This window comes from Pecten maximus, unplaced genomic scaffold, assembly GCF_902652985.1.
Source record: "Pecten maximus unplaced genomic scaffold, xPecMax1.1, whole genome shotgun sequence".
NCBI classification, from domain to species: Eukaryota; Metazoa; Mollusca; class Bivalvia; order Pectinida; family Pectinidae; genus Pecten; species Pecten maximus.
In genome coordinates, this window is record NW_022982716.1 from 1 (window position 1) to 25,875 (window position 25,875).

At 35.2% G+C, this 25,875-nt stretch overlaps 2 protein-coding genes across 2 annotated transcripts; one reads left to right on the top strand and one right to left on the bottom strand.

The window, feature by feature from the left end:
• Positions 1-687: 687 nt before the first annotated feature.
• LOC117320830 lies at positions 688-6,114 on the bottom strand. Its single transcript, XM_033875314.1, has 4 exons — positions 5,940-6,114; positions 2,828-2,861; positions 2,182-2,349; positions 688-991 (listed from the first exon to the last, which is right to left on the bottom strand). Exons 1-4 carry the CDS (start codon positions 6,048-6,050, stop codon positions 822-824), a joined length of 483 nt encoding a protein of 160 aa, XP_033731205.1. The 5' UTR covers positions 6,051-6,114; the 3' UTR covers positions 688-821.
• A 2,574-nt stretch (positions 6,115-8,688) lies between these two features.
• LOC117320829 (cysteine proteinase 1-like) lies at positions 8,689-24,935 on the top strand. Its single transcript, XM_033875312.1, has 11 exons — positions 8,689-8,885; positions 11,909-11,956; positions 12,588-12,701; positions 12,956-13,063; positions 13,456-13,541; positions 13,933-13,960; positions 14,432-14,536; positions 15,198-15,264; positions 21,779-21,991; positions 22,716-22,848; positions 23,546-24,935. Exons 1-11 carry the CDS (start codon positions 8,824-8,826, stop codon positions 23,719-23,721), a joined length of 1,140 nt encoding a protein of 379 aa, XP_033731203.1. The 5' UTR covers positions 8,689-8,823; the 3' UTR covers positions 23,722-24,935.
• The last annotated feature ends 940 nt before the right edge of the window (positions 24,936-25,875 follow it).

Genomic DNA, 25,875 nt, shown 5'->3' on the forward strand with positions numbered 1-25,875 from the left:
CTGGGAAAATTTTTTTAACTGTTAGTTGCTTTTTGTATAATTGCAAAAAGAAATCCAAAACTTCTCCCGCAATATTTTTTTAAAAATTTAAAAACGGAAAACTTTATAATCTCTATATTCTATACAGTTTTCAATAAACAGTTATATACACTATGTGCTTATACAACGTCCATGATTAAAAACCAGAGATGAAACTCGACGAGGCAAACGCTCTGGAAAACCTTCTGACGTCTAACCCCTATTATATTCTACCTATATATTTTTTTCATGGACATTAAGAACCTATCTTCAAATTATTACTACAATGACCAAACTTTTACTTTGGAATTATTAACCATTTGTCAAAAACTGTATTTAGATACACACAGATTATAAAATGTTCCTTTTAAAACAGATTGAAAACTTTTCAAACAGAAACTTCCCTGTGGTCCATATTCACAGCGGGTCTCCGGCTAGAATGACCATACTACTCCTGTAGACTATCTATCACGTGTACTTCACACAAATATTCATTACACGTTTCTCTCAACTTACGAAACTCACAGAAATATATTTCCTGCCATACTGCGTAACGCAGGAAAGTTACGTCGATCCCTCGCTAACGGTAATGCCGGCATTACACACTCAACCACTTTGAACAACCATCAGTCGTGACATATAGCGTCTGAGATCTACTGGTGAAGCCAGATCTAGGTCCTGGGGTATTGAAGTATGAACCTGCTGGACCTTTTTCTAGATTTTATGCCGTATTGGTAGCAAAGTTCCAACACAAAACATTTATTCTCCAAAATCACAATTAAAGCAAAAATTGTCAGAATCTTTCAAAATTGCCATTTTCTGAAGAAGATGCAAAAAGGCACATATTCAATTACCTGATCATTTGCTGTCACATTAGAGTATCTAGTGTCGATAACAAAACATCTGCGAGTGCCTTTAGCGACGCCCTTTATACCTTGCATCGAAATCTCATATCCTGTTAACTCGTCAAAACCTGCAGGTATAATTCAATATTCAATTTCATTTTTAAAACAAATCAGTTGTTCATAGAGTATAATTACACAACACATACTAGTAGTTAACGTACCGACAATTCCTGAACATATGTTTACTGTCAACGTTATAATTGATTTTCCCATCATTATACAGATGTATCGAATTTAGTCATATCTACCAAGCGAGTAGTGATATGTGTATGTATCAGGCACTGAGATTGTATGTAAAGTATGTTTGAAACAAATGCACAATGTACAAGAAATGTTTGAAATTCAGCTATTGCTATTCAAGTGTGTTATATATTACATTTGTTGTTCGCTTGGTGCTGTGTTATATAGTTTGGCACAATATGAACTAAAAGCGTAACTGTTTTCTCTGAAATGGATTCACTAAAAGTAATAATGACGATGAAACAATTCAGTTAAGCATTAATTTCTTTCTTCGATATTTATATACAATGTAACTAATAGTATTTCTATTTCCTCATTGGTCCTTTTCCATTTCTTTATAGCAACATCCCCGCTTCCTGAACGGTTGCTTGGAGTACTTGCTATCAACATCACGATTAACAATACAGCGTTTAAAGAGATGCATGTTGATAAAAGACTTTAGAGGTTGATTTCGTTGTCAACACCATGGTTCTCATTTTCGAGGATGTGGCAGACCTGAATTTGACTAAGGTGTACACGTGGTAGATGACGTCGATAAAGTAGGATTCACTAGTATTATTTCCCTTGTACCTTTTTAACTTTTTACGTGTATATCTACATTTCCTCATATCTTGCCTTTTTTCAATGTTGAGGTAAAATTACAAATTCCTTAACACGTCGAAATGGATTCAATTTCATTTGGGTTATCGTTCGGTAACTACAGCTAACTCTAGTAAACGTGTTCATAAGTTAGTCGAAATGTTATCCGTAAACAGAGTATTTTGTTCATACTATTGACGCAGTAAAGGGATCTATTTTATAATTGCTAACTCCTTGTGTGTTTGCTTATCCAAACTTCAGGACTAGAAAAACACATACTTCATGTGATATAAATAAGAATACTCTTACCCTATATAATACTTCAGGACTAGAAAAACACATACTTCATGTGATATAAACAAAAATATTCTTACCTTATTCAACACATCAGGACTAGAAAAACATATACTTCATGTGATATAATTAGGAATACACTTACTGTTTGATAGTGGCCACCAGAATACAGTCAGTGCAGGTCGTGAGTAATGTGTCGAGTTATGACGGCTCCCTACATTGGACTGGTACACGTTTAACTTCAGGGGTACAGCAGGTCCGGGACCAGAATATAGGTCCATATGGCGGGGCTCGAACTCCCTGATAGCGCAGTCTGTTTGACAACAAATCATCACTTATATTGATACCAGTCAATTACGAACAGATGAGATTTAAACATCATAGAATTCTGAAACATTTACTGGTGTTTAGGAAATACTATTTGACTATGGAAGTGTGCTAGAAATGAAAACAAACGTCTTTGCGTTGCTGGTGTATTCCTATATAGGAAATACCTGTATGTAATTTCAGACGATACGTAATAAAATGTACAATAAAAACATGAATAAAAACAGGAAATGTTCGTATGTACTTTCGTTCGTGGTTGGAGCTAAAACTATTTCGTGGATACAAATTTTCATAGTTAGCACATGCAACAATAATATAAAAAAAATAATATAACAATAATTCACATAACAATATTCGTTGTATTTATATTCATGGATTCATAGCAAACACGAAAACAACCAAGTATACAGTATATGTTGGTATAATATTTAATTATTATAAACAGTTGGGAGCGATTATCTTACCATTGTAAGTGTATACTGTACATGGAAGATTCACCTGCCAATCAAAATAAAAAGGAGAATACATTTCAAACATAAAACAAATGTTCAATAGCTAAACCTCTGGTTGTTATTTATATCGCTGTCGACGTCATCTATATGAAAATTTGGAGAAATCTGTAAAGATTACCTACCAAAAGTTACAGAAGATACTAACACGTTATGTAGATTTTCGTCCCTCCACCGCTCCTAAGAGTCTAAAGGGTGTAGTGGGCGGCAGGGGAAACACAAAATAAATCAAAAGGATTGTTAAAATCTCACTAAGTATAGTCTTTTACGTCCTTTACTATTCTATGTGATCTTCATAACGCAAACAAATACATCCGTCAATTAAGTAGGGTGTGATGTATCGGGAACATTCTGTAAGGTAGGGTACGCTTCCATCATCGTCCGAAGCCCACGAGACTTGGTTTGGCAGATGGAGAGTGAAGTTCCTTGGGTTCACGAAAAAGTTTTTTCATATCCGCATTATTTCATGCTTATCATATTAAAACATTAATTTAATTAAATCGTTACATCGTAATAAGTCCAACACATTTTTCGATAAGTTTTCACATAAAATGCCTCTGACCTTTTTATGTACTTCTGTGCCCAGTTTACCGCCTACCATCTTACCTGGCCTCCCATAGGGCGTATAAGGCTCTTAAGTCACATTCCACTTCTCATCGGCAGCCGCTCCTACTGCTATCTAGACTGTTTAGACGTTTAGGCCACACTTCCACTCTGTAGCTTCCAAGGCGGAGATTTATCACCTAATGATTGGTGTTTTCAATTCCAAACATATGGACAATCACGTTGAGGAGTCATGCATGTTTATAGCATGTGCGTGATTATCTCTGCCCAATTTATTTCCGGAATCTTTATTATATTAAACTGGATTATTTTTGATGTTTTCCATATTCATTTTCCTTTTCCGTGATTCAATTCCACAAATAGACTTTGTAGTTTATCTACTCTACGCGGCAGGCTAGTCGGCAAAATGTAGTATTTGTGGCGGTGTTGTTTATAATGGAGTAGATAGAGGAGTTTTATACATAAAATTTATCACATTGAATAGACTTTGTAGAGCTTTGATCTTCCTCTCTAAAGACATTCGTGTTTTAACAGTCTTGTTTCTTATATGTTGTATCCTTATATGGGTGGTCGGGTGGCAGAGTGGTAATACACTTGCCTTTCATTAAGGCGGTCGAGGTTCGATTCCCCGTTCGGACATGAAAAGGTATGGGGTCACCTGCCCGACAACGTGGGTTTTCCCCGGGTATTCCAGTTACCTCCAACAGTAAGACCCCTCGCGCGCTTCCATCCGGGTCAGCAAACGTGATTGATATAAGTTGGTATGAATTGTTTCGCTATTGTTTTAAAATAAAGTTGTTCTTATTTTTAAATCCTTACATAATTGTTTTGACACTTTTTTAGGTCCAGAAACACGACTTAACCTGAACTTTCCAATTCTAAGCCTGATTTTTTTCCAAATATAATCATTATGTATAATTATACCTTTATAAGTTACATGCTGTCAAAAAAGTGTACGAAGTAGATTCATAACAGTCATGTAAGATCCTAATGTCAGTTATATACAAAATGCTATATCCCCGTTCCCTGGTCCAATATCACAGATTACAGCCCCGGGACTAGGCACTGTATCTCCACTTCCGGAACTAAGCACACTGTATCTTCACTTCCGGGACTAAGCACACTGTATCTCCACTTCCGGGACTAAGCACACTGTATCTCCACTTCCGGGACTAAGCACACTGTATCTCCACTTCCGGAACTAAGCACACTGTATCTCCACTTCCGGGACTAAGCACACTGTATCTCCACTTCCGGGACTAAGCACACTGTATCTCCACTTCCGGAACTAAGCACACTGTATCTCCACTTCCGGGACTAAGCACACTGTATCTCCACTTCCGGGACTAAGCTCACTGTATCTCGTACTTCCGGGACCAAGCACACTGTATATCCAGTTGCGGGACTAAGCTCACTGTATCTTAACTTCGGAACAAAGCACACTGTATCTCGTACTTCCGGAACTAAGCACACTGTATCTCCACTTCCGGAACTAACCACACTGTATCTCCACTTCCGGAACTAAGCACACTGTATCTCCATTTCCAGGACTAAGTACACTGTATAGCCAGTGCCGGGACTAAGCACACTGTATCTCCAAATCCGGGACTAAGCTCACTGTATATCCAGTTCCGTAACTAAGCTCACTATATCCAATTCCGGAACTAAACTCACTATATCCCCAACCCGGGACTATTAAAGCTAATCTCTTCCCTTGTCCCGGGATTATTGTAAATGTATCCTCAGTTGTTGGACTAAGCTCACTGTACTCAATATCCCCAGGATTAAGATCACCGATACCGTGTCCCGAAACCAAAATGCAGCCTGGTCCTAGCCTCTGACCTAAGGTCGCGAACTGATATATCAACAATGGCCACCGTATTGTGATACACAGACATATAAAATGGCGGGCAATGCCCAACATTCCTGATTCACATTTCACTTACATGAAAATGTGAATTTCAAAATATTATGAATAAATAGCTACACGAGTAAGGGTGTTTTAACATAGTTTTAATGCCTAAAATATGTCACATTAATTGTCAATATACATGTACGAAATACATTTTATTCAGATATGATAGAAAAAGTATGAATACTTTTTGCTATGATCAGGATTCATCAATGACATATGAATTAACTAGTAATTGATGTATTTTAGACGAGAACGGTATATTGACTAAGGCTAACTTTAGACATGTTTCGTCTCTCTAGAAGCTCCCAAATAAGTCAATAGCAACAGGAACACAATTACTGAAAAAGCTTGACATTTGTAAACTACACGCTTATAATCTACTCTATTAAATCCCTCATTCATTATTTCCCAACACTATGACAGACATTTTATCTCGCCTTTCACATCAGCAACACGTTGGAGCCATAGTGCTATCATCAGCTGACATTGTATCTACGTATGCCATTTTGTAAGGGACATCCGTTATTCCGGATCATATTTGTGTAAAGAGTTCCGGATTAACGAGATTTCCCATAAAGGAGTCGTTACCTGGGGTGAACAGTTGATTGTATCCCTGCTACTGGCCACCAGATGGAGCCACGAACATCCCCACAATGTCAGCATAAGTTCCGGTAGGACGGCGTTGGCCAAACAAACCATGGTGAATGGGAAGACGAAATGGAATAAAAAGTCCAAGAAATCCACCTTTATACCCAGGTGGAGAAATGTCAATGGGGTGTGGCGATAGTCATTGTTCTTTTTAATTTCAAATGTGTATTGTTTACAGAGCGTTTGAGCCGTGTAGAAATTAACCAAAGTTGTTTACACGACACGGCAAACAAACTAGGAATGCACAGCTTGAGAGATAAAATGAGGTAGAGTCGTAATGGTGTGATCGGTATGGCCATATTTACCCATTAATACGATTGTTTTATATAATTTCCGTCGTGACGTATCAAGTATCACGACTCACGAGCGCTGTGGCACGCTTTCTCGGGCACGTGTCCAATAATAACATTGTAATCGCTCTTTATTTAGCGTTGTTGTCAGTTCGTGATGACGTGGATATTTCAAAATATCACATAGACGTTCATGTTTGTAAAGGATGAAGTGTTTGACAGTCGGGACAAAAACAGATGTTCAATAAAGTAAAAGCACCGCACTTAATACAACATAAAATTACGTAAAAGCTTTTAAGGGTTGCATTGTTATATAAAAGGTCATTTTTTAGATACGTTGGGGTCTAATCAAAATATAGACTTAAATTGTTTAAAACGAATCACTAAGAATCCTCTTCTGAAGTTCCATCAGGCCAAGTGTCGTGATGTTCGGCCAGGTGGTGCATTAATGCCACTTAAAGTCTTGGTGTTAACCATGGAAATGATTGAGTTGACGCTCAGATGTGTTGAGAACTTCTTTTTTAACATTAAGGAGACGGGTTTATCAGAAAAAAAAGAATGTTTGAATAAAACAAGTTTAAATTTACTGGATTTGCTATGAACCACCCTTGATGTCATAGAAGCAGAGATTGGGTGTCTTAACTAATGAAACTGAATCTGTTTTCCATTATTGTATACCCTCTGTACCTCTAAGTAATTCTTGACGTGAATCTGTTTTCCATTATTGTATACCCTCTGTACCTCTAAGTATGTCTTGACGTGAATCTGTTTATGTACGGTATGTACAATGCACTATGAAACAGCAGCCATAGTAAGATGCAAAACATGGTAGTTTTAAATTTTAAAAAAGTTATCCAGAAGATAGGAAACCATGATTAGGTCAATTATATCCATTTTTCTTTAGTTATATCCTAATGATTAAAGTCCAATACTTACATTCTGTGTTGCATTTGCCTATTTGTCGTAAGTAAACCAAATTGTATTCATGAGACTGTATACTACACTTTACAGTGATTCGGTCAGTGTAGGAATACACCTCCGGGTGTTGTAGATTAAAACAATGGCCGCCAGTTACTTTCAGTCTAGAGAGCTTTCGAATGCTAGCATTTATTTACATAAACCACCACATAAAAATGCAACTGCACAAGTTATGGGAAAAAATTTTATAATAAAAAATGTAGTCAACACAAAATTATTATAAGCGCTATTCTTGATCTATTCAAAATAATCTAATTGTCAATGCCCTTACACTCACAAAGGCTCGTTTCCGAATTTTCAGAAATGCAAGACGCGACGATATTAAAAGTCCAGTATTTAAAAAAAAAAAAAAAAAAAAAAAAAAATCTCGTGAAAATTCGGGAGTATCGATATGGTGTCCAGTTGTGTATGTATACTGGATTTTAGCTTTGTGGTTATTCAGTGATGTCAAAGGCCTACCTTACTCCAAAATCGAGCCCCTGTGAAGTTGAACATCGTTAGGACTAGCGACACTGATGTGACATTCTATTTATCTGTCACCCAAATTGTATTCATATCGACTGTACACTACCATTTGGTAACAGTACAATGCTTAAATGTATTACTGTTATAAGACCTCTTTTAAATGCTGCGTGGAAAACGTGTATAATAAGTCAATAGTGTACACTGATTATATCACAAAGACGTATTACATCGACTTCATGTACAATGAACTTCTCCTCAATCAAAATTAACTTTAGTAAGATATTTGACTCTCCATTCTTTTATACTATGTTTATTCTCATTATTACTTAAAGTGTCATCACGACAACTAAATTCCATTTTCATCATTCTGCCAAATATTCATACACGTGTCAATACGCGATATAGTTAAAAGCACAGGGGCTTGGCACGATTTTCCGAATGATAGTCCATATATATATGTATATAGGATACTATATACATATATATATAGACTATCATTTGGAAAATCGTGCCAAGCCCCTGTGGTTAAAAGTGGTGTTCGAGGATTATCTTCTTGTGGTATATTTTATTCCTATGGCTTAATGCATGTAAATGGACGCACGCATTCTTGAAATATAAAAATAAAAAAATGGATGCCAAACCATTATATTTACTTACCTTAGAAGTGTTTCCTTAGAGAATAATAAATAAATATGATATTGAGCAAAATAAACTTTCCCGACACAATGATACAACTCTGAGATTACAAAATGTTACTATTACAGATATGTGTTCAGCGAAATTAATAATTATTGATAAAATCATGTTTTAGATATCTGTTAATGCTGTCATTATTTTAATATATCTGTCGAACACTTTTTCCTGTTATATTTACCGAATAATTGCTACTGTTTATTAATCCTGACAAAATAGTCGAGTTCGTACGGACATTATTTACGGGGTTTGAATTTCCCTATACACCTCACACACTTTGTAAATATCTGGACTCTGATCCAGTGAAATCAGGTGACTAAACAACGTGTGACTGTCCTTACATAGTCCTACATTGTCTGGAAACCATACCTACAGTTGACTGTGGTTTATTTATCACTATGGCGGGGAGTCTTGTCCATCTCGTCTGCATTATCGCTCTGATATCGGTGACAGTTGCCAAGTAAGTCAGTCATAACCTTTGTTTACATATTTCTGCGTCGTACGATATTCACATTTATTTCCATACATACAAACGTCTTGGTGCCCTTTACGTCTGACTCTGTGTATATAAATACTATGTTCATGATAAGTGCATACAGAGTAGCGACGTCGATAAAATGCAAAGTTTAGTTTTGTGAAGAATGTCTTTGTTTACATCCGACTCGACCTACTTTCGCTTTGTAAGTGGCTCCCTGTATTGAGCGCATGTCAAAATGGTGTTTATGACAATATTACAGTGATTGTAGTAACAGGTCTTTACTTATATCGGCTCTTCATTTCAGATTTCATTTGAAAACAAAATGAGTATGTTCGTCAGATTGATATTAGTATTAAAAAGGTAAAACTGCATCCGTTAACCGTAGTCTAACGTGAGCTGGAGTGTAAAGGTTAGTATACTCTCAACTGTACGTGTTAGTGTACTCTCAACTGTACGTGTTAGTATGCTCTCAACTGTACGTGTTAGTGTACTCTCAACTGTACGTGTTAGTATACTCTCAACTGTACGTGTTAGTGTACTCTCAACTGTACGTGTTAGTGTACTCTCAACTGTACGTGTTAGTGTACTCTCAACTGTACGTGTTAGTATACTCTCAACTGTACGTGTTAGTGTACTCTCAACTGTACGTGTTAGTATACTCTCAACTGTACGTGTTAGTGTACTCTCAACTGTACGTGTTAGTATACTCTCAACTGTACGTGTTAGTATACTCTCAACTGTACGTGTTAGTGTACTCTCAACTGTACGTGTATTTTTAGATGTTCTACTTTTGTTGTCCTCAGAGTATGCTCTCACAGGGGCCTGATAATTTGTTTAATTGCAATATGTATACGTTCAAGTTCAAGTTCATTTATTACTTTGAGTCTTACGACTCATCGGTGTAAACATATGATATACAGGATATTTACATATATACAAAATGTTAAATTGGCCACAGGAGAATGAACAAAGCAATAATATAATATAATAGTAACATCAATCAATAATATTATTACAATATATATATATATCTCATGCTTGTGATCGGCACTTATTTGCCGCTAACAGATATTTCCCAAGATTACACAAGTCTTTAACATTATTTGTATTAAGTAATTGAGTAAGCTTATATACACTTGGATTATTTCTATAATATTATTTTAAATACTTCTGTCTTAAATCAGAATACCTAGTACAAACTAAAACAAAATGAAATTCGTCTTCTATATCATTAAGATTACATAGAGTACAAACTCTTTTACTTCTATCAATGCCAACATATCGCCCAGATTCAATATTCAACTTGTGAGCTGACAGTCTGAGCCGAGCAATTTCTTTCGTATAGCTGATATTAACTGATTTTGTTAGATACGATTGTAATAGAATTTTATCATTTAATTCCCTGTAAAGCAAACCTTTCGACATATCTATAATAGCACTATATCCATTTTGATTAAAAATGTCAAATAATCTTTCCTTAATTATTGCAAAAGTAAAATCGTTTCCATTCTGGGCGTCCCAAATATAACCTAATCCTAAGCGATTCAAATCATCTTTGATTTCACAGACCCATTGGTCCTTAAATAGGAGCATATTTTCATAACACGATTTCAATATACAATTTTCATTATTGAGCAATTTAAACCAATATTTAAAAAATCTAAGTTTCCTTGTTATGTACAATGGATAACGGCCTAATTCGAAATATACCATCATATTTGGAGTAGATTTGCGCACACCTAACAACCTTTTACAAAAATTGACATGAAGTTTTTCGATATCAGGGCCTTTATGGAATCCCCATATTTCTGAACCATAATTGACTATGCTACTGACATATGTATCAAACACTGCTAATTGAGTCTCAATATTAAAATACTGTTTCTTACATACCCTCATTAATGCAAATAATGCTTTTCGACCTTGTTCAGATATTTTTTTCTGTGTTTGTTTAAATTTTCCATTATAATTCAATAAAACTCTTAGATAGTTGAATTCATTCACTATCTCTAAAACACACCCATCATATTTCCAATTTCATTATCTTTCAATTTTCCCCCATTTCTAAAAACAACAATCTTTGTCTTGGAAGTGTTAACAGTTAGGCCCCACTTGGTAGTGTAATTAAGCAAGGAGTCTAGCATTTTTTGCAAGCCTTGGGATGTTTCGCCAAAGATAACAGTATCATCAGCATACATAATTAAGAATATGTTAATTAGTTATAAGTCAATTGAAGGACAGTTGTCTTCTATAAATTGCATTTCAAAATCGTTCACATATAATGAAAATAACAGAGGAGACAAAATTTCTCCTTGAAAAAGACCGATATTACAGTCAAAAAAATCTGAGCAAACGCCATTGTTTTTTACACAACATCTCACATCTTCGTAAAGTGATCTGATAATATTTAACATTTTACCTTCGATACCTTCTTTTATTAACTTGTACCATAAATTCTGTCTATTTATCATGTCAAAAGCTTTGGTATAGTCGATGAAACAGCAGTATGGACGTTTTTTTACTTTTAAGAGTACGATTAATCAACGCCTGTAATGTAAATAAAGAATCTGTCGTTGAAAGATTCCGCTTGAATCCAAACTGAGCATCAGTTATCTTATTGTGCTCCATGTCGATTTTCACTAACCTATCATTAAATACAGACGTAAAAAGTTTACCAATACAACTGACGATTAAAATACCTCTGTAGTTATCAGGGTTACTTGGATCGCCTTTCTTAAATACTGGAACAATATTTCCAACTGACCATGTACGAGGATAAATACCTGATTTAAAGTATGTATACGTGTACCTGGACCTACCCTAGCACATTATAATTGTAAGATGCTTCGGGGGGGGGGGGGGGGGGGGGGGACATTTGGTAAAAGTGACACCCCTTGTTGTACATTAAATAGAGCTCATATAGAAATTCAACATCGAGTGGTGTCATCTTATCAAATAATAACAAAAATAATTGAAATGCTTGTACTCATTTTCATTTTTATTAGGACATGGACATACCCGGAGGACGAGGAGAGGGCGATGTATCTATTCAGGTCAGTGAGATTATACATACAGTTGTAATATACAAAACTATATCGTGTACTGAATATACATCCTAATCAAGAGAAAAGCACTACTGTGCTTTTATTTACATCCCCGTGTGTATCAGATTAACTTCTCTCGCGTGGCTGTTGTATTATTTTCTCACCACACACGCGGAATCTGGCACAAAGGGAGGGAGCGTCTTTAAATGGCCATAGCTGTTGACAGGACGTTATAAACAATACAAAACAAAACCGTGTCCAGACTTGAAATATACTTACCGATTATGAAAGCTAGAAAATAGAAAATGTACTTGGAATAGTGTCTTGTAATCTTTACATTAAATATATATTTTAATATTAGTTTAATGTGATCTCCCAGACTTTCACAGAACAGACTGATCTGTTGCGACGAATTTCAAACTCAATGTAGAATAATTCCAGAATGATCTTAGAAGAAATCGATATGCTGTTATAAATAGCCTAACTTACAATATTATAATATAAAACAAATGTTGCAAAGTCAGGTTGCACAATATGAATTACAATGTTTCTTTGTCGGTTGATCATATCTGGTGGTCCCGTTTTCACTTCCTCGATTCTAATTTTCTTTCACATGTCGACGTTCTTTTTTTGTTTACAGAGCATGGAAAGATAAGCATGGGAAAACTTATCCTAGTATTCGAGTAGAAGACCAAAAATTCAAGGTGTTCCTGGGTAACCTCAAAGAAATCAACAAACTGAACAGCCAGCATAAGTATGTATACATACTAAATGTAGATAGTGGAAATATGTCTGGAGTATATAAGAGAAACTGATAATGTATGTTTTTCGGGTCAACATTTCAGGGTTAATATCCTTTGATAATGTCTTGTGTTTCCATTATTCAATTGTTAAAAATTGTGCTACTTAATTTATCCCGAAAACATTAATATACAATTTATTTATATATTCCACAGAAGGTAACTGTATGTTGAGGTTTAACCGTATTCTTTGTGCCAAATCTTTTAGGGGAAGTCCAGAGTTTGCACTAAATCACTTTGCAGACATTTCTCCCGCGGAGTTTCTGTCCACTATCCTGATGCCAAAACGTGTTCCACCGAAGTTCGAGGATGAAAGGTAAGATGATTGAGTGTTTTATCGCCAGGAATTGAGATACATTATAATATATCAAATGTAAATAGGGGTCAATAAAGTCTCATACTAGTCTTGCTGTTCGTACTGTAAAAGTTAGTCTTTTAATGATACAGATGTAGCTATGCTTCAATACAGATTTACCCGAGGTGATTTAACCACATTCATACAAGCGAAAGTGGGTAGATTTTGTGAGGCATGTTTTGAACAGAAAATAGACTTAGGACACTAATGTCTGGTCTACCTAACATGGAGGTATATAGTAAAAAAGACAGAAAAGTTTAAAGGTCTATGAACCTTGAACTGTAATTTAAAGTTTACTATGTGATGTTAATAAGTATTAGTGATGTTAATAAGTAATCACATGTCTTGTTTAGATATATCAGGCGTGACGTCATCAACTCGTTACCGACATCATTTGACTGGAGATCTAAAAGCATGGTGACCTCTGTCAAGGACCAAGGTGTGTATAGACAAAGCCTTAATGTAGGATGAAATAGCTTTTACACTTCCTGCTGGTTACCCAGCTTCTCTGAGTTTATATAGAAGATCTGATAAAGACTCCATACTATGTCATCTAATAGTAGTCGCTATAATGCACATTTTCTTGCAACTTTTATACGTCCAGGTTAAAATATCTTAACGCATTGACTTTAGCATAATTTACAAAATGAAATATTTCCAAAATACAGAACTTACCTTTTTGAGTTAGAATTACTTTTTAATATGCAATTTTTCTCTAGGTATTCTCTGTTTGTCTTTCACCTTAGAGTTCTAGACAGATTCTATATATAAACGAATGTGTCACCTGTGTACCGAGTACTAGATAACCCATCATTTGTTGTCCTTTGTAGGTTCCGCGGGATCGTGCTGGGCATTCAGGTATTTTATTTCAATTTATAATATTTTCAGCAAGTTGTGATATAGATTTTGACATTGAAGTGTCAATATAGATATGTCAAGCAAAATTCGTACAGACGAAAATACGTTTACATAACGTGGTATGTTTTAGGTACCTAACAATTGGACTTGGCTGCAACATTCATCATTAGCTCAAATCCTTACAAATGCTAACTTGTTTTTATTGCAGCCTTATTTACAAAGGCAAGAAAAGTTTCTCATTGCAAATTCCTATTATGTGCACATAATATAATGTATATCATGGTTCTAAAAATAGATAAATTATTTGTCATAAATGCAGTAAAATGTTGCTTAAAACAATACCTTGATAGAGAATTTCACAGTGATAGGTTTCGGTGAATATCAATTGGTTTGTGTCATGTCGCACAATAAAATGACTCAATATTTATCACGAACCAATGAAGAATCTAATAACACTAAATCCCCGTACAGCACCATCGGAAACTTGGAGGGTCAATGGGCGATGGCTGGAAAGAAACTAACGAACTTCTCTGTGGAACAAGTTGTAGATTGTGATGGAATGGAGGATGTCAAAGGGTAAGCATGACATCGTCTATGCACTATCGTTACGGTACTTGACATTTTAAGTTGGCGCCTCAATCCTTCAAAAACGTCAATTTGTGAAGTCTTTCTAACGTGTGTAAATGAATCAAAATCTTCACAATGATATTTTTTTGACAAATGTCTACTCAAGCGATGGATATGGGCGACAACATCATGGCCGCCTTTAAACATAAGGAATAACAATTGATTGGCTATATTGCGTCCTATTGTCTGGAGAATGATGACTTTGATCTCTATGAAACTTTGTCTGATTTTTTTTTGCCATTGCACCTGTTATGTTTATCTTATGTGCCATTTTGAATGAGCGATTCTTCTCACAATTACATATTTTATCATGATGCCGCTGCTGTTACGGTATTTCTAACCCATATTACATTAATATCATTGATATTTCAGAGTTTCTGAACAAATCTGTGCTAGGAATACCAATATTTCTTATGCCTCTGACTTAAGAATTGATACTCTTTCCTATACTGACCCATAGAAATTAAATGTAATCTTGTATGTGAAACTAAATGATTAGAATTCAACGCCCCTGTGTCTGATTAGGGCCCCTACCAGCCACTCTCCTTAATTCCCTCCTACGAAATCTGAATTGTGATTATGGCTTTAACAAGTATTTTACGTTTTTCAGGGGGAATGCTGATTGTGGAGTATTTGGGGGATGGCCTTATCTAGCCTACCAGTATATCATGAGAGCAGTAAGTTTATTTGATGTTTATGTTCTCTATTTACATATAAGTCATATGATTACACGAACTACACCAATCTCACCGCCATTAGCTCGGCAAATGGATGACGTGGCGCTGTTCTAGCGTTATGTCAGTGCTGTACAGCGCCTTGCTGTTTTGAGGGATGCAACTGAAAGCCTAACCTGGTTTTAGTGTAAAATGTTAACATTTATATGACCCAGTTATGATAGTATTTGTATGAAAACATCTTTAAATTGATTAAAATTGTCGATTGTATCATTTTTGATAATCTTTGGGGTATGAAAATGTCGAAACTATCAGAAGAATTACCCTACAGATTCATAGAGTGCGTTTTTATGGAGGCGTTTACGCCTGCCATATTACAATCCCCTACGAGTTGTGACGTCACAATCTCTCACTTTCATTTGTGTTATATTTCCTTTCACAATTCATTTTGTAGTTTCTTTCGGTTCATATATGATGTAGTTGAACTATATATACATTTATGAAAACTATCAAGACTACAAATAAAGTGCTATTACATGAAAAAAGGTATATTCAGTATAAATTTCTCTTCGGCGGAAGCCCGGAATTTGAGACCTCTGGTGGTAATTTCTGTAACTAGGGGTAATGATTCGCTTATAATTAGTTCCAAGTATGAGGCACGTCATTGTAGTCCGTCATTCAAAGTAGATGTGCACAGAAATGTATTAACTATGCTGATAATGTTGTGAACATTTCAGGAACTATTTTGAATAAACAATAAGAATAATGTCTTGGTATCTACACCTTCATCGCTTTTTGCAAATCTATATCGAAAATACTGTTTGAAGGGAGATAACTGCGAGATTCTGACGTTACCTTACAGAGGACACTTGTTTAACTACTAAGAATAAAGACGGCATAACAACCAAGCGCAAACAAATTCCCGATTTTCATAATACCCCCCAGGTTTTGGCTAACAGCATTTCTTTTGTTTACAACTTGGTAGTTTGTTAACGAGATTTTATGAGATTTGGTCCGATATTTAGCGATCACGTGTTCCGTCTGTTTACGTGAGCGAGCACTCTGTCAAAATGAAGGCACGTGCACACGGGCTTCACACGAAGCATCAAAGTGTGATGTTTGTCGCTAGAAATTAATATCTATCAACATGAATTAAAGGCAAGTTGCTTACAAAGTTTAAATGTGTTTGTTGACCCACTGAAATAAGCGTTTGTTTATTTAGGACGAAACTGTTTACGATAAGTTGTTCAAGCCTGGCCAGACCACAAAATCACAATATATACTGCGATTTTAGTCCGAATTTTCTGACGATCTTGCTATATACTATATGCAGACTTTAATCAGCTTTAAGGCGATATCAACACCAGAACCCTTCGGATTACTGCGATAACTGATCGAAGTCACTGTGTTTCAAATCTATGAATCGGTAGACCGGCGTGATGGAATTCGATCGTTTATTTTTTTTAAACTTGAGAAAACTGGCACATATCTGTCGTGGTGGTCATTTGTGCTGTACCTTCCCCGACAGAGACAATATACAGAATCTGGATTTTTGTGATAAGGTTTACTGCAGTAGCTACTCGCACTCGTAATATATATGAAAATGCTAAATTATTATTGAACCAGCTTGTCTTATATTTATATATTATTCAGCTCACGATTCAACCTTTTCAAATGTTTTCATGTAATATATATACATTTGTATGCACCAAGCTGTGAAATGTTTGTATTACATAGAATATTTAAACAATACAAAGTAATTGTAGATTAACAAAATGTATACCAATTGCATTTAACCTATTAGTACAACTTTTTGTTGTTTTCATGTAATATAACTTTTTGTTGTTTTCATGTAAAATGATAAATACATGTATATCTATTGGCAATCGATATCAAATCCATATAATATCAGATTTTCTCAAATATCAATATTTCTCATAACTTTCAAAATAAATCTATATTTGCTTTTGAAATTTAATCAAAAATTTTTGATTTTCATGTCGCGAAGATATCCCTTAAAATAATCATCAATCTCCTTATTGGTCTCCGGAAAGTGCGAAAATAAATGAAACTTTTTTGTCAATAATTCTATTTATTATGAATTCATGTATAACCATTTAGGTTTTTTCAAATGTTGACCTTTAAAACTGTATATATATGCAAGCAACAATCTGTGGGATGTCAAATATGGAAGGCTATAGCTGTTTCAGGATAATTTGCCAAAAATGCTTATAAGTACTGTTTCTTATCACTGATCACATATATTGGGTTTTGACTATTATGTTTTATTGCTACTTAAGTGTGATTTTTTCGGCTTAAGTGATAATGTATTTCTTTGTACTTATGTGCAACAGACATCGCGAGAGTTTAATTCTCCTACATATGATATTGACTCCTACAAAAAGAAGTTGAGTGATCATGAGTGGTTGACTACGAGAGGCATTTTATCAAATCTCATATTGACCATACTGATTGCTCATGATCATATTTCATCCTTCCTAGTAAACTCTAGAAAAAACATCTTAATTTATGAAAGTAGCTAACTCCTTTAATGTATGTGTAAAAATTAAGTATATATATATATCGTACAAAACATCAAACTTCTAATATGGTAGATATTAAACAGGCTGACTGCCTGATAATATAATACAATTTGTACAGAGTTTACAATCCTTTGACATTCAGCTCATAATATACACCATTATAATTTGATCTGTCGTCATGCGTCGGTCTTCTTAAGACCAAGATATCGGAGAATGGTGTACAAAAGGTTCTTAAGCTGTTTTATCAAAATTGTTAATTTCATGGCCCCTATGTGTCGCATTCTCCCTTGGGAGAGGATACATTTTACTATAGTTTATATAGGAAACTCATCACACATATTTTAGCATAATTTGTTTCATTTTCATTGGAAATTGGTTAGCACGTGGTTAGGGCAAACTTTTCTCAATGATATATTGTCAGAGAATGTCAAGGCCAACGACTTGTTATGGGTTCGAATGTCAAAAATAAAAATCTTATATTGATTACTTTTTTCATTTCATATGAAAGAACATAGTCCACCGAAACAGAATGTGCATATTTTATTGTCATCAGATAAGAATATGGCTGAAAGATATGGCACTTGGAAAAGAATCATAAAGCTATTTTCTCCAGCCAAAATTAAAAAATAATCCAAAATTGCAGAATAAAGGTTTCTGCTCTTTTATCTATAATATACACATGAAGGCTTGATGTTTGGCGCATCGATAACGTATGGCTGGCTACAAATGTTATACTTATATTTGACCTTGACCTTCATTCAAGGTCATGGGGGTCAAATGATGAAGAAAATTCAAAGTTCTTTCAAAATTATTAATTTGGGTCACATTTTAAAGAATCAGCCCCTTTAAAGGTGTGTGCAATGGATCAAGGTCAAATAATCAAAATGACGCAGATATGGCACTTTTAAAAAGAAATTCCTACCAAAATGAAAAAATGACCCAAAACTGCACATACACATGAAGGCTGGATATTTGGCAAACAGATACATGTAACATGTGTGGCTGGCTACAAATATTGAGTTTATCTCTCTGACCTTGACCTTCATTCACGTTTTAAAGAACCGGCTCTTATGAAGGTCAGTGTGCGAAGTTAAATTATTAAAAATGATGCAGACATGCCCTTTAAAGAATGTTTTCTTGCCAAAATCAAAAATTATCCATAAATTGCAATTCAATTGTTGGCTCAAAAGGGGTCAATTTGGCTTAATTGACATAAATAACTTCTTCTCTGAAACTAAGCAATCGATATAGCTCATACTTGACTGGTAGCATCCTTTTGGGTAGGGATTCAAAATTGTAAAAATGGTGGGGTTGACCCCCGGGGGGGGGGGGGGGGGGGGGGGCAGGGTCAAAAGGGGCCAATTGGTTTCTCTGAAACTAAGTTATGGATATAACTCACATTGGTGTGGTAGCAATCCCTATGGGGTTGTACTCAAAGTCAATTTCATTTCATGGATTAATTGCACAATTTGGTATAAAACCTACATTTGTATGGTAGCATGGTTATGGGGTGGGTATTTAAAATTGTACGAATGTTGGGGTTAACCTCCCGGGGGCTGAAGGATGGGACCAAAATAAGTCAATTTCGCTAAATTGAAATTTTTAGAATAACAATAAACCAATGTACATGTACCCATATAAAATGCTTATGATATATTGACATAGAAATACCAGCGACAAATAAACTTAAGCATCATTCTTGTTTCATATCTCATAAAACCAGGTGAGCAATACAGGCCCTCTGGGCCTCTTGTTTTATCTGTGAAACCATTCAGATCCCAACTCCATAATCTTGCTGGACACCAAGAGATGAACACAATCCTGATTTAAAAATAGGCCCAGGGTTCTTTCCCCACCCCAAGGGCCTTATACAATCATATTGATTTGATATCAAATATGAAAGTTTTCTTCAATATTTTGCATGTTAAACGCTGTATATTTATATACGGTACCTATAGCTACTAGGCTATTATCTACATCTTGGTGGTAAATTAAATAGCAACAAATCACAAATCACATTTTATTGTTAATATTGACATTAGATCTATTAAAATAGATGGAATTGATATCTAATTTTGAAATAATTGTCCTTAAAAATGAGGTCTTTGTTGAAAAAAAAGTGTAATAACTTTTAAAAGCCGTCAATCTAATTTTGATATTATTCTAAGATCAAAATAGAAAGGAATAAACAATTTTGTTTACAAGATATTGAAAGACATTGCACACTTTCAACAAAAAAAGTAGCAGACACTCCCTGTATTTTCAATACATATCGTGTATTGTTATAACTTATCGAAATGCATATCATATTGTTTCGACATTTCTAATACCCAGTCCTATAAAATATAAGTTTGTTTTAAACACATAAATGCAAATTATGAACTACTTAAGTATAAATGATGGTTTAAAGTATGAATGTTAATGACATGTACCTAAGTCGAAGTTGATTTGAAAAAATTTAAAATGTTTGACTTTTTAAGTAAAGGTTTGATTGAAATAAGAAATGTTTAACTACTTTTAGTACTAGGTTTGAAACTTTTAAGATTGTTAAAACCATTACGTACATCGGAACAGCCTAAACCATTACATTCATCAGGACTGTGAAAACCATGCATTATGTCCGGTTGGTTTGACACACTTAAGTGGAAATGTTTAGTCATGTTGATATCAGTTTAATTTGTATTCTTGCTTTATTTCAAATATCTCCTTTTACATCTGACTAACGCCTCCTACAGTACTTTCAGTACTTTGATTTCTTATATGATGATGGTTGGTAATTTCTGAGATTAAACGTATACCATAAATTGGTATTTTTGTATTGTTTATATCCTATGTTACAAAGGGCAACGAGACAATAGAAAGAGGGAAGCATTACTTTGATAATACTATGTGTAGCTTTCGTACATGTACACACTCAGATACATAGTACACTTTAGGTTATCGGGGATAGCTACCTTGTAACAGGAAGCTGGTAATGTGAAATTTGTTCTTCATTTTAGTTGTCTCCTAATAACCTAAGCAACATTCCAAGATAATTCTTAGCTTTCTGTTTTGTCACAGTAAGTTTCGTGTGTTTCTATTTTTTCAATACAAGAGAATTAAAAATCCTGTATGGTTTACGACATTAAAACGATATCATTGGAACATCCTATAGTTTGAACCTAATTTGACACCATGGTAATAAACCGAACAATTAACTTGGAATAGTTTACATATTTCAATGTATTCATCGTAATTAATAAGCAATGATCAAACGAGAATATCAAGGGTTTTAAAGATTTTGTTGAAAAATATATTGAGGTGAACTTTATCGCGCGTCGGAGGGATATAGACGCGCCTTTTAAATCATCTGTGTGACGCGGTCAGGAACCGTGGTAATTTATTTCACTCATTGTACTGGAAGGAGAAGTTACTGAGCCTTGCCTTTAATTTACCATTACCGACTGGATAATTGATAACATAGACACATTTGGGATGTAAGATTGTGTGGGAGTTCTAAAACTCTAAATCATTCAGAGTTTGCGTGGAGACTGGACGAGCGATTGTAAAGGTGACTGGAATATGTGGGAGATTCGCCATTTCGCCGACACAGACACCATTTGAACTCGCCGCCATAGAGTAGAGCATGAAACTTAATGTAATAAACTTTTGAAAATTTCCTTTCGTTATTGTTATGTATTGTATTTACATTTGATGAAATTTAGATTTTGGAATGTGAACGCTGTTTATGCTAGTGCGATAATATAATATTTCATCTGTAGTCTAAGTAGCCACGGGAATCCTCGGCTTGAGGTGACGTGTTTTAAAACAACACATTTGATATTTGACTACACGCACGAAAGGGACTACCGTAATGGTGTAAAATGATAAGGATCATTACATAGGTGACTGTAATAATAAGAAAATTTCAATCTAACAAAATATATATATATATAAAATCCTAGTATCCATAATCTATTTGTCTATTTTTCAAGGGTGGATTGGAAACTTGGGAGGATTATTGGTATTGTTCCGGTCTGGGCGGCGCCCCAGGGACATGCGAAGTGTGCCCGGCCCCCGGGTTCAACACCAGCCTATGTGGTCCGCCAATTCCCTATTGCAACATGAGTCAGAGCTGTGTCTTCAAGCTGAACAAATCGAAGTTTGTTTCTGGGTTCAAGGTCAATACCTGGAAGGCCATCAGTGAGGTAAGGGTATATGATCTGGAATGACAAAGGCCGATATTAGACATGTATAACGCCTTATTATTCTCACGTTAATACGCTTAACAGAAAAGACCATTGATTACCTTACCGACCATATATATAGTGTGGAGCACCTTGGTCCAGATTACACTGCAATATACTGTCCACTTTACTGGTAGTTATGCTTTAAAGGCTTCTATCTTAAAGCAACGTAATACCTACTTAGTCATGCAAAGGACAATCCGGCATGTGATAGAATTTCCTCTAAAAATAACATCTCCACATAAAAGTCCATCTATCGACCAAAATTAAAATGATATATTCTTTAAGTATGTAATAACTAATAAAAAGGTCCTATATACTGAATGACACATTAGGTTTGTTTACTAGCCTTTCAATCGCTATTGACAATATGCTTTATATTAGACGTTCTCCGTAAAGACACACATGATAAAACAATAGAGCAGAATGTCATATATATAAATAGAAATCTTCATCGTACCGTTGTTTCGTCATTCTAAGACACGTTCTGATGCCCTAGTAGTAGGCGACAGAAGAATCGAAACAGGCCGAAAGGATTGTCAAAATGTGGATAAGAAGGTGCAAAGCACATATAATTCAATACATTTCATAATTTTCAAAAGAATGTCAAGTAGATGGATATATTCTGACTTATACTTTATGACTTGATATTTCAAATGACTCATCATAGCATATTTACTTTCAGAACGAGACTGTGATTGCGGATCAGCTAATGCAGATTGGACCACTCTCGGTCGCCCTTGATGCTGAACTATTACAGTTTTACCACGGAGGAGTTTTCTCTACCCACTTCTGTTCAAAGACGAAACTAGATCACGGTAAGTACAGGACAAAAACCTTTTATAAGAAAGCTGTATTTAAATAACATGATAATAAACCATAATGTCTATATTGCAGCTTTGAGGGTTGGTAAGGGGTGATTTGCTATTTAACGAAGTATGTACACGTAAAAAGTTTATGCCAATTTCAAGAACAAAATGAGTCGAGTAGTTTGTCAGAGATAATCCTTTCCCGTCTGATGTTTTACTTCTGTAACCTTGCTAGAGTATAGTGGATGCTGGTCGTTCGGAAAACCGTAATTCTTTTATTTAAAACTGACCATAATAAATCTTAGTGAAGGAACAACATCAATCACCATAAAGATTGAATGTTTCAATATATGACCAAGGAAAAGTCAAGTCCTCTAGTTCATATGTATGTTATTTTAAGTTCAGTTTACTCTTCCGGAGCACCTGGTCTTATTCTCATGGGGATTTTCTAGAAGTTTCCTTGTAGGTCTGTATTATTGTTGAAGTTTTATCCTTGTTTGATCGTTTTTGAGTTTGAATTATGGTTTGGTTATCTTGCCGATATTCGTTTGTTTTTTTAAACATTTGTTAATAGGATGATGAATTTGGAGGAGTACGTGTATGAAATGAGGTCCATGTTCGTGAATATTTTGATCAACATTAGATTTGACTGACAAGCTGATTGGATGTGACAAGTTATTTTTCTTTTCTTTTCCGTTTTGCTCAGCTGTGCTACTAGTGGGGTTCGGCGTAGAGAAAGGACTGTTTGAGACCAAAGACTACTGGACTGTGAAAAACTCCTGGGGCCACAAGTGGGGTGAAAGTGGCTACTTCCGGATCAAGCGTGGGGACGGCATGTGTGGCATAAACACTGCTGTTACCACTGGCGTACTTGGTGCTTAAACATAGTGTCATCGTGGAAACGTGGTATTGGTGACATATCATTGACCAGTGTGACGACTCAGTGTTCATGACTAAATTGACTCTGACAACGATGTAAGATGTTTGAAGAAACTGCGATACTAATATTTTTCAACAATAAATTTTGATATTAGAAATAAAATTAAGGTGACAAACTAATATACAAAAAGGAGGATAGTTTGCTGGCTTTGAATCATATAACTGTTTCCAGTTTATCAGTGATATTAAGGGAATGAGAGGATGATGTCTAAAATTAAATTATATGCAATACCAGTGTTTGTGGAAAGTCTTATCTTAAATGGCCACACATCAGTGGTTTATCATTCCGTAAAGAGATTGACAGAATTACGACAATGCATCCATCTTTACTTAAAGCAGTGAGTAACTAGAAAGTTAGACAGATTTTTATTTTCAAATGCGATGATATGAATTATAAATTTAAAATGTAGATCAATGTACTTCTTGCAAACAATATCGATATAACTCGATTTCGTTCAAACCGACATTGATGTCAAAAGAAAAATTCAGTGGGCTTCTTATTAAAACTGGGTTTAATCGAATTGTCTTCATAACGGCGTGGGTGTTTAACACATCCATTCAATTCCTCTCTGATGTTAATATTGTTGACGTTTCTATTGGCATTTCTGATGATTTTAGAATTAACTTTTATGCGATATGCATAATTTAGCAGCTTTCTCATCACGGATGCACATAACATCGATTTCAATTGTAATGTTGACCCAATTGTTGCTTGCGACATAATTATGCAATTTTAAGATAGCGCGATGAACCAATTGGGCCCAGATATATTTCATATTTTATAATTTTTTGTGATTTCGTATACGAGTTGAGTATTTTATCCCTTGATCATCATATTACAATTAAGCCAATTTTGAGATACGTGTATAATTTCATGTGAAGCCAACTTTGAGATTAATATTCAAATTCCATGAACAATTAGTTTTCTGTCCTATCAGAGGGAAGTGACGAGTTGTCTTCAGGTAGGTATGTATTTACAGTGAAAAATATAGGTGTGTCTTAAAACATTATTGATTTTAAAGTATCCCTAGTATGTATACATTCGTTGGTGTTGTATTGAAGATAATTGATTTCTGACTGGAAATGTCCGGTTCAGGGTTTGCATAAATGTAATTTGTGTTTGATAATCCAATAAAACCTATTGTTGTTTGTTTATACAAGATAGTTTTTGTTTTATATATTTACTATTTAAATGCATTGATCTTGTACCTATCTTGTGGCAATGTCGGAACAGAGCTGTGGCATATAAAATTAAGTATTTTTGGAGACCAGAAAATACGGATGATGTATTTAATTTTCGTTAGATTTTGATAATTGTAATATATTGATAGTAGTATAAGGTAATCTATAATGTGGAAACCCAAATGTCATTGTTTTAGGCAGCGAAGTGTATTTGTCGCGGAGCATCACAAGTGCGCACACCAAATGTTGTTTTTGATCAGTTTGTTTTTAGCCCACCATCATCAGATGGTGGGCTATTCAAATCGCCCTGCGTCCGTGGTCCGTCGTCCGTCCGTCCCTCCGTCCCTCCGTCCCTCCGTCCGTAAACAATTCTTGTTATCGCTATTTCTCAGAAAGTACTAAAGGGATCTTTCTCAAATTTCATATGTAGGTTCCCCTTGGTGCCTAGTTATGCATATTGCGTTTTGAGACCAATCTGAAAACAACATGGCCGACAGGCAGCCATCTTGGATTTTGACAATTGAAGTTTGTTATCGCTATTTCTGAGAAAGTACTGAAGGGATCTTTCTCAAATTTCATATGAAGGTTCTCCTTGGTGCCTAGTTATGCATATTGCGTTTTGAGACCAATCGGATAACAACATGGCCGACAGGCAGCCATCTTGGATTTTGACAATTGAAGTTTGTTATCGCTATTTCTGAGAAAGTACTGAAGGGATCTTTCTCAAATTTCATATGTAGGTTCCCCTTGGTGCCTAGTTATGCATATTGCGATTTGAGACCAATCGGAAAACAACATGGCCAACAGGCAGCCATCTTGGATTTTGACAATTGAAGTTTGTTATCACTATTTCTGAGAAAGTAATGAATTGATCTTTCTGAAATTTCATATGTAGGTTTCCCTTGGTGCCTAGTT

Bases quoted from the DNA above. Each gene is read 5' to 3' on its own strand.
- LOC117320829 (XM_033875312.1), top strand. From the start codon at position 8,824: ATGGCGGGGAGTCTTGTCCATCTCGTCTGCATTATCGCTCTGATATCG. The intron at 13,064-13,455 runs GTAAGATGATTG...TGTCTTGTTTAG, and splicing joins CCGAAGTTCGAGGATGAAAG to ATATATCAGGCGTGACGTCA. The intron at 13,542-13,932 runs GTGTGTATAGAC...TGTCCTTTGTAG, and splicing joins GACCTCTGTCAAGGACCAAG to GTTCCGCGGGATCGTGCTGG.
- LOC117320830 (XM_033875314.1), bottom strand. From the start codon at position 6,050: ATGGTTTGTTTGGCCAACGCCGTCCTACCGGAACTTATGCTGACATTG. The intron at 2,862-5,939 runs GTAACGACTCCT...TTTGATTGGCAG, and splicing joins CAATCAACTGTTCACCCCAG to GTGAATCTTCCATGTACAGT. The intron at 2,350-2,827 runs GTAAGATAATCG...GTTGTCAAACAG, and splicing joins TACAGTATACACTTACAATG to ACTGCGCTATCAGGGAGTTC.